General features: G+C 33.9%; 1 protein-coding gene across 5 annotated transcripts; it reads left to right on the plus strand.

Moving 5' to 3' along the window:
* The first annotated feature begins 75 nt into the window (after positions 1-75).
* Positions 76-12,264, plus strand: LOC130813396 (kinesin-like protein KIN-5B). Of its 5 annotated transcripts, none has more exons than XM_057679229.1 (24): positions 76-730; positions 2,592-2,684; positions 4,941-5,070; positions 5,151-5,312; positions 5,721-6,061; positions 6,145-6,283; positions 6,790-6,887; positions 6,966-7,122; positions 7,211-7,280; positions 7,383-7,459; positions 7,570-7,623; positions 7,704-7,784; positions 8,236-8,347; positions 8,442-8,528; positions 8,654-8,829; positions 8,906-9,067; positions 9,332-9,439; positions 9,536-9,694; positions 9,968-10,051; positions 10,256-10,461; positions 10,706-10,807; positions 10,898-11,007; positions 11,436-11,587; positions 11,859-12,264. In XM_057679229.1, the coding sequence occupies exons 2-24, from the start codon at positions 2,593-2,595 to the stop codon at positions 11,961-11,963; spliced, it is 2,964 nt and encodes a 987-aa protein (XP_057535212.1). In that variant the 5' UTR covers positions 76-730; position 2,592; the 3' UTR covers positions 11,964-12,264. The 5 variants fall into 5 exon arrangements, with proteins under 5 accessions (XP_057535212.1, XP_057535213.1, XP_057535210.1 ...); XM_057679230.1 differs by having other exon boundaries at positions 5,151-5,306; XM_057679227.1 differs by lacking the exon at positions 76-730 and having other exon boundaries at positions 2,069-2,684.
* The last annotated feature ends 399 nt before the right edge of the window (positions 12,265-12,663 follow it).

Here is a 12,663-nt window from a genome sequence, read left to right on the forward strand (position 1 = left end):
AAATTTATTGAAATGGGGTGTATGTGATTAACAAGTAATTATGAAATGAAAAAGCTGTACTAGGATTGATTTTGTGTTAAGTATTAAGTCCAGATCTAAGTAAATCATAGTGATCTGCTTTGCACCATTTGATAAGGAAAAGTTTTTATGAAGTTTTTTTTTTTTTTTTTAAAATTTTTATTGTTATTTATTTTTGTCTTTATATGGTTATTTATAAATAATGGTGATTGACTTGGAATTTATGAGTGGTTTATTAGAGAACGAGTGGGCTAAAATGCCAAAGATAATGAAAAAGACAAATGGATATTGGCTGAAACTCTTAAATGGAGTTGAAACTATTAGTTGTTATGACTAGTTAGAAGTAATGATTGATAAGATAGTTGTTTAAGTCAAATTTCTTAAGATGCTCAGTAAAAATTACTTATTGCTTGTTGGTTGTGGGGGAGGTTTTGATCATGTTCAATATGTTACCACACAGGGCTTCAAAAATTAGAGGAGGGTTAATTGGCGGCGCCTTATCCACGTCTTAGATTACTAAACCCGCTTCTTTTACCCATCGTTTGTTATTGTTCATTGCCTTTATTTATCACTTTTTATCACCTTCTTTACTTTTATTATTATTTTTGGTTATTTGTACTTATTATATTTATTTTTTTTAAGTTGTAGGTTTTTCTCTCTTTGAAGACCTTTCTCGAGTCGAGGGATTCTTTGACCGCACTCTCTTCTATAGGTATGAGCTGTCGTTATTCTTCCCTCTCCAGACTCTGATCATAGTTTCCTATGAGCGGGATATACTGGATATGATAATGATGATGTTAAATGTTTAAAGATGCAAAGTTGTTAAAAATATTTGAAATTGCATAGGGCCTTCAAAGAATTTGTTAATGTTTGCTATGCCCCTCTCGTAGAAAAAGCAGATGATCAAGCCAAAAAAAAATTTCTTTTCACCCGATTTAAATATCATTTACCAAATAGTTCTTTGGCTCTTTGACCAACGAAAAAACTAAAAACCAAACACACACACAAAAATTAGTTTCTTAAACATTAAATAAAAATAATTTTTAACTGTTTGATCAATTAAAAAGACAAAAGCTAAAAACTAGAAAAAGTTGATTGAGAAAAGACTCTAAGCTAAAAGATAGACTTTGAAAATTTGAAAATAGAACTCATTTGTGGAATCTAGAAAAGAAAAATGTTTAGAGAAAAGACTTTAAGCATAATTGAAGGTTGATGAATAAAAATCATAGCTTACTCAAGTTAGAAATAGTGCTACACATTTAAGAGCTAATGTTTTTGTCTCACGAAATTGGATCTATTATTTTTGTAGTTCGTCAATATTTATATTTTATATTTATTTTTGGCTAAAACTTATCTCTATTATTTGATTTATGGTTTTTAGTTTTTAAAATTTATTTTTTTCTCATCCATATATTTTTAACCAATTTTATGCAATGGGGTGTTTGGTAAAATATTTTAGGAAAAATTAAAATGAATAATCCAATCTTTTGTTTATCTACTGTGAATAATCCAATTTTTAGATTATTTTCTAATAATTCAACATTTGTCCTTCATTTTCTGTGAATAATCTAACCTTTATTTTAGTTTGCTAGTAGCATACCCTATTATTACCTATTATTAATAATACGGTATACTGTGAGCAAATTTATCATAAAGATTGGATTATTCACAGAAAATGAGTAAAACGTTGGATTATTAATGTCAATTATTTCAATATTTTATTAGGCAATTTTAGCTTATTTTTATATAATTAAAGGGTTGAGTGGTCAAACCCACCAATATTAATATTTGGTAAATTAAGTGGTTGAAACAACTTATTATAGTGAATAAGCTGTGAACAAGCTGCTCATAACAGCGAGTTTAAAATTAACTGGTCAAACTAGATAATAAAATTAATTGGTCAAACCAAATAATAAAATTAATTGATCAAATCTATAATCAACTATGAATTAGTTATTTGTTATTAGCCATTTGCTAAATTGGTCCAATATTTTTTTAATCTATTTGATTCGATTTTCCATACAAGCATATTTTAGAATCGGAAAAGAGATTCACAAATCACAACCAACAAGCCAATAAAGTGGGACCCATAAGTTTGAATTAAGTAAAATGGGTCCCACCTCTAAAAGTAAAAACCGAACTTTACACCTAGCCGTTAAAAGTTGATTCTTTGAAAGTTGAAACCCCCAATTTCCCCCTCTCTCTACAGTGTGTGGGTGTAATCATATTCATCATCATCCCAAAACGCTTCTTTCTTAAAAGTTACAGTAAATACTCTAACAAAAACACCCATTTTTCATCAGTTATATGATCTAACCAGTAATCAGCTGGGTGAATCGAATCAATCTTACAATTTCTCAAATTCAGTACACATTTTCCAGAATTCCCAACAAGAATTATACAGAAAAACCCCCATTTCCTGATAAGTTTTGATCACTGTATTTGCGCGAAATCTGAGTAGATTGTTGTGAAAAAATGACACCGGATCAGTCTAAGAAAATGGGAATTGGGATTAATGTGATTCCAATTCCTTCTCCTTCTCCTTTCCTTACTCCTCGTCCTGAACGATTCAGGATGAATGAACCCAAGTCCTTCAATCGGATTGACAAAGAGAAAGAGAAAGACAAAGATCGTGAAGCTAATGTTCAAGTCATTCTTCGTTGCAGGTAATTTGCCTTTTACAAATTGTTGAATGAAACGGTTTTACTGACAATGAAACGGTTTTACTGATCAGGGGTGGAGCAAAAATCGATAAATTCTACGAAGGCCGTGTAGTTTATTAAAAGTATGATTACGATATTTTTGTAACAATTTCGTATCTTTAAACACTTAACACATGATTTTGGCTTTTACATTGACTTTTTTGTCGATTTTTGACTATTAGCTTGTTGGTCGGTTAAACAGCTAAAATAAGCGTTTTAGAAATTGCTTTTAACCCGGCTAAAAATTTGAATTTTACGGCTTTTAGCTTGTTGACCTACTTTTTTCTAAATAAACGGCTACCAGCCAATCGCTAAATTTACCAAATATCTCTTTAAATATTTTTCTTTTCCGGCTAGCATAAAGTTCAACAATACAACTAATATTTTCAGCTGGTCAAATAAGCCAATAAAAAAGTCAACAGCCAATTCCATATACCCCTACCCAATTTAATATTGAGCACTAAACTTTTTAGGCTCTGTGTGGTCGAATATGTTGAACGTGCTGAGAACCTTCCTTATCACTAACCTTTAAATATATATTCGACAATTCAATATTAATAAGGTTTTTAAATTAAAATTCTCGAATCAACGACCTAGGCAGCTCGGACTTAGATTTTCCCCTAGTTTGATGGCCGATTGAATGACAAAATGATAATATATTAATAAGGAGAAATTGCCCTGAATAATCCAATTTTTATCTGATTTTCCAACAATAATCTGAAGTATTGATTATCCATGAATAATCTATCTATTGATACTTGTTTATAGTGGCATCCATGCAGGTTAAAGAACCGGCTACAGCAGGTCATTTGTTGACCATTACTTTGCATTCTTCTTCCCTTCTATATCTTCTTCACATTATATTTACTCCATTAAAATCAGTAAACTTCCCATTCTTTCTTTCATTCACCTTCTTCTTCTACATTAAAAACCATTCTTATTCCACTCCAATATGAAAAATAATATTATAGTATTAAAAATAACAAATCAAAAAATGAAAATGAAAAAAGAAAAACAAAGACATCCATGTCCTTCACCCCTGCCACCCTCCATTAAAATCACTAGTGTTGTTTTGTTTTACATATAAATCGTTTAAATGTTCGTGGCTTGGTTGAACTGTAATAAACGATACCTTGAAGCTTCAAAATATCAGTTTTGAGAGACATTAATTTTCAATTAGTATTTGAGAACCTCAAAATGTAATTTGGACTTTCAGAGTTTATTTCAATCAGGTTGTAATTTTTTCTTTGTTTTTGATGTTAAGATTTTTGTTTTTAACATCAGTTTTGATGGCTATTGGGTGTGGAAGGGTGTTTTTAATATCAGTTCTGATTCTGATGGCTATTGGTGTGGAAGGAAATGATGATCTCTTTTTATTTTTCTTAAAAGTTTTTAAATTTTTATAAAGTATTAATTTTTTTATTTTTTAATACTTTTAAAAAATATTTTAATTTTCCTTTTTTGTTGAGGAAAAATGACTTGGTTAATAGGTAACTGGTCACTTCGGTGCACTCCGAGCAAACATCCCTTAAAATTGGGATTATTCATGGTTAATCAACACTTGGGATTATTATAGGAAAATCAGACAAAGATTGAATTATTTTGGGCAATTTTTCCTATTAATAAATGTTGTTTAGTTTGGCATGAAGTATTTTTGTAATTTTTAGCCGAGAATTATGTCTTTTCTTACTTTTTAGCTGGTTTTTGGCTTTTAGCTTTTTGGCTGATCAAACAGCAAAAAAAGTGTTTGGTAAGCGACTTTTACACTAGTCGGGAAAGCTCACTTTTGAGCCAAAACCAACTTATAGTAGCTTTTTGTTTTGGCTTGAGCTATATTTTCTGTAATAAACGACTAACAAAACAGTCGACTTATTAGCCAATATTTTCAGTTGGTCAAAACAGCCAACAGTTTCAGCCAACCCTTCTAATCTTCTCATTTTCTATAAAACCACTTGCATCACCACAATTTGAAGTATAATTTCATAACATTAGGCATCAACTTTAGTCATTACAGGATGCTTACTGGCTTGAGTAGTAAATTGGGTTTCATTTCTGAAGTCTCAAATGTGAAGGCTTTGGAATTTTAGAGGATGAGGCTTATAGGGTGTCTATTGGTCATTCTATATCCATTTGATACACCCATATTTCTGCCATTAGTTTAGGATAATACTCATAAACTTAACTACTTAAGGGCATACCCTTTACATGAATGTGTTACAGACCATTAAGCATGGATGAGCAAAGCAGTAAACCATCCATAGGAGTAACATGTAACGAATTGAAACGAGAAGTCAATGTCTCTCAAAGTACAGCAAACAAACAAGTCGATAGAAACTTCACTTTCGATAAGGTATGCTTCATACAACGCGGTCTTTGATTGAATGATCATTAGTGTTCGCGTCCTTATAGTTTGTCATGTACTTCTTGAAGGTTTTTGGACCCAAAGCTCAACAAAAAACCATTTATGATCAAGCTATTGCACCCATGGTTCGAGATGTTCTTGATGGTTACAATTGCACAATTTTCGCGTATGGACAAACTGGGACCGGGAAAACATATACAATGGAAGGAGCAATGAAACCAAAGGTAAAAGTATGTTACTCGAACTCTTCATTTTGCTTCACGTACCCGTGTCCGATCCTTGATCTTCGGACATTGGTATGACACTTAGACACTTCAGTTTAGGCGTAAAATTGAATATTTAGACGTACCCGACACTTGGAAAATGTACCAGTATCTAACATAAGTACCCGAGTCCAAGTAACATAGGGTAAGACAAACGGAATTACATTTCATAGTATGAGGAGTTTTTGATATGTTGATCATAATCATCATTATCATCATATCTTGTATATCCCGCTCATAGAAGCTATGCTCAGAGTTAGGAGGTTGGAGCATGGCAGACCATAAAGGTTGCAACCATGGAGACCCTTGGCTCAAGAAAAACTTGCAAATGAAAACACATTTCTTTTATGCTGATCTTTACACATATATTGTAAGGGCAACGATGTGATTGCTGAGGCCGGTGTCCTACCTAGAGCAGTTCGTCATATATTTGAGCTACTCGAAGCTCAAAATGCTGATTATAGTATGAAGGTTTCGTTTTTAGAGCTGTATAATGAAGAAATTACCGATCTTCTGACAAATGAAGATAACTACCCGAAGTTCATTGATGATAAGCAAAAGAAATGTGTTTCGTTGATGGAGGATGGAAGAGGTTGTGTGATCATCAGAGGCCTTGAAGAAGAAGTTGTATACAGTGCTAATGATATTTATAACCTTATGGAACGAGGAGCTGCCAAAAGGCGAACAGCTGATACATTACTCAACAACCGTAGTAGGTGAGAATCTGATCCCCATACGACCTGTACTTTATGTAGGATATGAAGTATTTGCTTGATTGTATTGATCCTTCTGTTTTCAGTCGCTCTCATTCTGTCTTCACTATAACGGTCCATGTAAAGGATATAACCTTCGGAGACGAGGAACTCATTAAATGCGGGAAGCTAAATCTTGTTGATCTTGCTGGATCAGAAAATATTTCTCGCTCAGGTGTAAGAGAGGTATGCATTGTGCAGTGAACCTTTACCCCTTGGTTAAAATACAGAGTTACAATAGGTCTTTGGTTATTAGCAAACATAGGTATTACCCCCTTATTTAAGATAACCCCCTCATCATACTATGTATCATCATCATCATCCTTCATACCCAGTATAACCCCCTCATCATTATCATCATATCCAGTATAACCTCCTCATTTAAGATAACCCCCTCATCATACCCCGTATCATCATCATTATCATACCCAATATAACCCCCTCATTTGAGATAAACCCCTCATCATACCCTGTATCATCATCATCATACCCAGTATAACCCCCTCATTAAGATAGCCCCTTCATCATACCCAATATCATCATCATCATACCTAATATAACCCCCTCATTTAAGATAAGATTGGGGTCTGGAAAGGTTGAATGACGGCAGACTATACCCTTGTCAAATGAATGCTCTTTCAGATTGCTAACAACACTTAAGTGCTGTGTGCAACAAAAATCACGAAATGCAGGCACGTGCAAGGGAAGCTGGGGAGATAAATAAGAGCCTGCTCACCCTCGGAAGAGTTATAAACGCACTGGTGGAGCATTCAGCTCATGTACCTTACAGGTATGGATCGGTTTACTTGCAGCATCTTTACCGCTTCTTTCACTTCTTAGGCTCATATTCTTGTTTTACTACAACCAGGGATAGTAAATTGACAAGGCTATTGCGAGACTCGCTTGGAGGGAAAACAAAAACTTGCATTATAGCAACAATATCACCATCCATGCACTGTTTGGAAGAAACTCTTAGCACTTTAGACTATGCTTATCGCGCTAAAAACATCAAAAATAAACCCGAGGTAGTTTCATCTCGTTTCTACACTCCGTTTATATTCTTATGTGATGTCTTAGAAGTTATCTAATGTTCTAAGTTTTTATACCTTGCAGGCCAATAAAAAATTGTCCAAGACCATTTTTCTCAAAGATCTATACATGGAAATGGAAAGGATGAAACAAGGTTTCTGTCTCAACCATTGAATCTAATCTATTATTCAAATAAACCCTTTCGATTTGTTTCCTTAAACTTCTTATTTTACATTATTTACATGATAACAAACAGACATACGTGCAGCAAGAGATAAAAATGGTGTTTATATAGCACACGAACGATTTGTCCAAGACGAAGCAGAAAAGAAGGTTAACAGCTTAAGTTGTTTCATGTTTCAACTGAAATTTTGAGTCGTAAAACTAAATGATCAATCTATACTTGTATCGAGCTCACAACATTGCACGGTTTTCTAATCCAGGGAAGGATTGACAGGATAGAACAGATGGAGATGGAGCTTGAACTAAGTAGAAAGGTGAATTTTTGTTTTATGTTATGCTTATCAACTGAATGCCTTTACGCGCGATTTACTGATCGTTACTTGTGTGCTTTTAGGATGTTCGAAAATACCAGGACATGTATACTTCGGTGCAAGAAGAGAAAGTGGATATAGAAGTCGAGCTTCAAGATTGCAAGGTAAATCAACTACTTGCTTCTGTAGGAAGTATGATTTTATAGGCTCTACGTAAGTCTATCGTTGAACTACGAGATCTTCTTAGGTTGTGCAATCTCGTTGTTCACCCTAAAAACTCTGTTTTGATGCTCATACCAATATGTTGTTCGAGGCACCTAACGATTTCGAAAACACAGTTAGGTGGGCTTTAGCTACTGACAATCAAACTCAACAAGCAACATTCCATACCCCAATGCCATTAACTGGCTCCCGGTTAGGTGGCTTTGGAGGGTCGGATGTATGCAACCTTAACCTTGTTAGTGATAATAAAGAGGTTGTTTCAGATAGACACTTGGTAGCAAACATCATCTGCAACATCACATAAACAAAAAGCGAATAATCCATTCAAAAACAAGTATTTTCTTTTATTTTTTGACTAAGATAAGCTATTTCTCGAACTAATTTTTTGTGCAGAAAACCCTGGAGAATACCAGTAAGATCTTGCAAGAACTCGAAAAGAAGCAGGAGTTGTCCATTATACAGTTAAAGGAAAAAGAGTCTATCATCTCCAAACTTAAAAACTCGGGTAAACGAAGATAGTTCTTTTTTTCTCATTTTTGACATTTGAAAGATTCATTTAATGGCCTTTAAACTTACTTTACATTAAAATTAAAATGCAGAAAGATCTTTAGCTAAACACACAAAGGAGCTGTGCTGTGCTTTGGAAAATGCATCCGAAGATATGGCTGTACTACGCAAAAGGATAGGTAAGTAGTAGTAGTTCGTCTAAACGAATTCGAACGAAAACATGTTTTACTAGATCAAAGCAATAAAGTTCAGATACATTATAGCTTAGTAACTTAATGTGGTAAATCATTCACATGGTTAACAGATGACAAGGACGAAATGGAAGCACAAAATCACAAATTAGTACTCCGATTTGGTTCGCAGCTTGACAAGAGCTTACAAAACCTGCATAAAACCATATTAGGATCGGTTTCCCTTCAGCAAGATCAACTGAGATGCATGGAAGAGCATTTGTGCTTATTTCTTACCAGCAAGGATGATGTGAGAATTTGACTAAAATATGTATGAGGAAGTTTTTGGTGCATAATGTTTAACAAAGTCATTTTCAATTATATAGGCTACAAAGCACTTGGAATCAATCGTTCAGAAAATAGAAACGATACATTCTTCGACTATTGAAGCTTCAAGGGAGTTTAATGGTACTCTACAAAGACAAGCTTTAGGAGATTGGGAGTGCATAAGTTCTAGCTTATCTCGTCACACTGTGGATATGGAAAAGGTATGTTCTGAAGTCTAAAACAAGGTATAGGAGTCTTTGATCTTGTTCCATTGCATTAAGCCATTGCCATTCAATGGCTTCCATCTAACGAGGTTTGCGGTTCTGATGCACGCAACGTTACCCTTGTTATTGGTAACAAAGAGGCTGCTTTTGATTGACCCTTGGTACCAAATATCATCTGTAATTTCACAGGAATAAGAAATACACATGATTTAATGAGCATTTTTATATAGCCTTTGATCTCACAAGCTATCAAAATTGCAGTTATTAGACTCATGGATGGTTGAGGCAAAGGATGTAATATACAACATCCAAAGTTCTCTTTCTAAGCAAAAGGAAATATTGGTTTTCTCTTCGCAGGAACAAGAACAGGTAGTGAATAAAATCTAAACATCCTCGAGTGAAGGGAAATGCATCAAGTCTTTAATCTTATATTCTTACTTGCATTACTCTTTTAACAAATTTTAGAGACTTCAAAGGACTCTGGATTCAGCTCAAAAGATCACCAAAGCAACTATAGGATTCTTTGATGATATATGTGGTTGTGCTTCGGAACTCTTAAGTAATCTTGAAGAAAGACAGTCCAGAACTCATACTTATCTAAGGAAGTTCGAGAAAATATTTGAGGTACATTTACTTATCTGTAGTCAAAGGCATATCTAAGGTCATTCAATGATGTCAACTGACAACATTCTACTTATGTATATCTATGTTGGTTAAGTTGGTTGAAGACGTTCTTTGTGAATGCATTGACATAAGTTTAACCCTCCTCAAGCATATTTTTAACAGTATTATCGACATCATTTGATTTTGTTTCTAGATTCGCCCCTGACTGTAGTTAGGACTTTTCCTGTTCACAGTTAACCATTTACGAATGGTTTGTAATATGGTCATGAATAGGAACAATCTGCAAAAGAAGAGAAGCTGGCCATCGAAAAAATTGTTTCTGCACTAGCAACACTGAGAACAAATAAAATCACTTTGGTTAGTTACTATCATCCAACCTTCGTTTAATGATCTTTTCGACTTCTTGTTAGAGTATATAACATATCTTGAAGCTTAAACCATAAGGTTAAGCTTCTGGCTGATCTGTTCAAATCTCACCCACCTCTCATTTCAAGTGGAATATTTAGCGCGCCAGATATAAGGAGAGCGCTTTTATTGGATTCACACTTCGACTTGTTTTAGGTTTCCCAGGGGCTGAGAAAGATTGATGAAAGTGCCCTTGAAGATAAAAAGACATGCCAGGAAAACTTGTCAAGAATTCAGAATGCTTCAGTTTCTGCAAAGAATGCTCTGAAGGTGCATATGGAGAATATGGAAGGGAATTTCTTGACAGACTTGTACTTACTAACAGAAATCAATGGATCTATGAAGGATCATATCAACCAGTGGTAGGTACCTTTGTGATTCTAGTTTGATTTTATGCACAATTTTTACTATTAAATTGAAGTAGACGATAGTGAAACATAATTCGCTAGTTAGTTCGTCTTTCGGATTCGTGATTTGTTCAAAATGGTTAAAAATAGCCTCAAACCAGCCATAATTCGCTTTTTTCGATCAGCAATACACCAGGCGATTATTGAATCATGTGATATTGACATATCAAAAATCTGATTGTTTTTGTCTTAACTGCAGTTCAAAGCAGGTCGATAACTCAAACGAGCAGTGGGAAAGAGCTGTACATTCAGTCAAAAAACTCAATGATGATGGAAAGTTAACAATACAGTCTACCATCAAGTATGCTTAACACTCACAAGCATAGTTTATCTGTTTCCATTAAAAACGTGGAGTTTTTTCCGCTCATTTAACATCATTTGCTTGTATCAGTGAAAGTAAATGTCGAAATGAAGCGATTGAGAGACAACATATCAAAGCATCATCAATGAAAAATGATGAATTTGAAGCTAATGTAGCAACTCTTCTTCTTAAACTTAAAGGTATTGTTGCCGTTTATTTGATCGGTTTGATTTTGGATCAGCCAGTTGATTTGATTTTGAATTGGTCAGATTCAACCCAATGGATTATAATTTTATTTATTTGATTATTGTAAAATAGCTACAAGAATAAGTGTAATTTTTAAAAATTATTTTTTTTAAAAAAAAACATTTTCTTATTATGTTGAGCTAGATTAAATTTTTCTTATTGTTGTGCAATATTGACCCAAATAATAAAAATTGACAAAATAATAGTTGACTACAACTTGAAAGTATTGATGTAAACCTAAAAATTCACTAAATTTTAGAAAACAGGCTGTGTTTGGTCTCGGTAGAGTTTTCAGGTCGAGTCAAAATTTGTCGGTGTCTCTGTGTATCATTAAGTTGATTGATTATAGTTGATACTAAACATACATATGTGCTATTTGCAGATGATTATATGTTAGACAGAAAAACTAATGGCCAGATTGAGTCTTTATCAAATCAGTGCCTTAATCAGCTTGCATCTTTGCAAACTCAGCACAACAAAAGTATCTCAAACATTCGAAACGAAACGGAACAATGTTTGGTTAAGGACTATAAGGTACACTCATGAATCCGTTACTACAGCCTATGTTATTTGGACTCGGGTACTGATGTCTGATACTGGTACGTGCCTAAGTATCGTACACGTTTAAATATTTAATTTTGCGCCTAAATGAAGTGTCTAAGTGCCATACAATGTCCGAGCATTATGGATTGGACCCAGGTACGTGAAGCAAAATAAAGAGTCCAAATAACATAGATACAACACAATCAGAAGATTTTGAATCAAACAGGCCAACATTTTGTTGATTTCTTTCTGTAATGAGCAGGTTAATGATGGGGAAAGATCAGAAATTTGCATGGAAACTAAGATCCTACAGCCATTTCAGCACATAGATGGGCATAATAGGGCTCCCTTTGCAAGCATCAATTGAGGTCTTTGTAAGCTCCTCTGCAATACTCCTATGTCCCACTGAATTTGCTACATTTGAACATTTAATGTAAGACCTTTTCGAGTCTGATGTAGCACTCTAAATGGGATAGACGAGTTTAAATGACTTATTGCTAAATACTCTCATCTTCTGATGAGCCTGCCAAAGTTAGATGCATTTGTAGGTGGAGTTGCATTTTTATGGGATTCTTGGCTTATACAAATGCATACTCCTTAGTCTTTCCTGCCCTTGAAAAATTGCTACTGATAGTAACATATTTTGAAGAAAAAACATTACTTTTAGAGGCAAATTCATAACGACAGAGGGAATATATAATTAGATGTGGAGTCCATTTATGGACTAAAATAATGTGTAGGTAGTGTTAAATGGAAATAAATTTGATTTGATGGCATTAAAAAGCTTAATAATAAGGTTTAATGGAGAATATCAAATGAATGGAAGAAAATGAAAATTGTTTCTATTGTTTAACCTAGATAAATTGCGTTTACAAATCCAAAGTAAAAGAAATCTAACAATACTCCCTTTTGGAGTTTTTTGAGAATCAATTTTCTCACACACATATTTATGTTCCATCTCATGCATCTATGTCCCAATGATTTTGCTGATCGCTTATTAGTTATCACCTTCTTTAAATAAGGTTTTAAGTTTAATTCTCATTTGGTCTTTCCCTTCCCTTAGTTTA

Source organism: Amaranthus tricolor, chromosome 5 (genome assembly GCF_026212465.1).
Source record: "Amaranthus tricolor cultivar Red isolate AtriRed21 chromosome 5, ASM2621246v1, whole genome shotgun sequence".
Classification (NCBI taxonomy): Eukaryota; Viridiplantae; Streptophyta; class Magnoliopsida; order Caryophyllales; family Amaranthaceae; genus Amaranthus; species Amaranthus tricolor.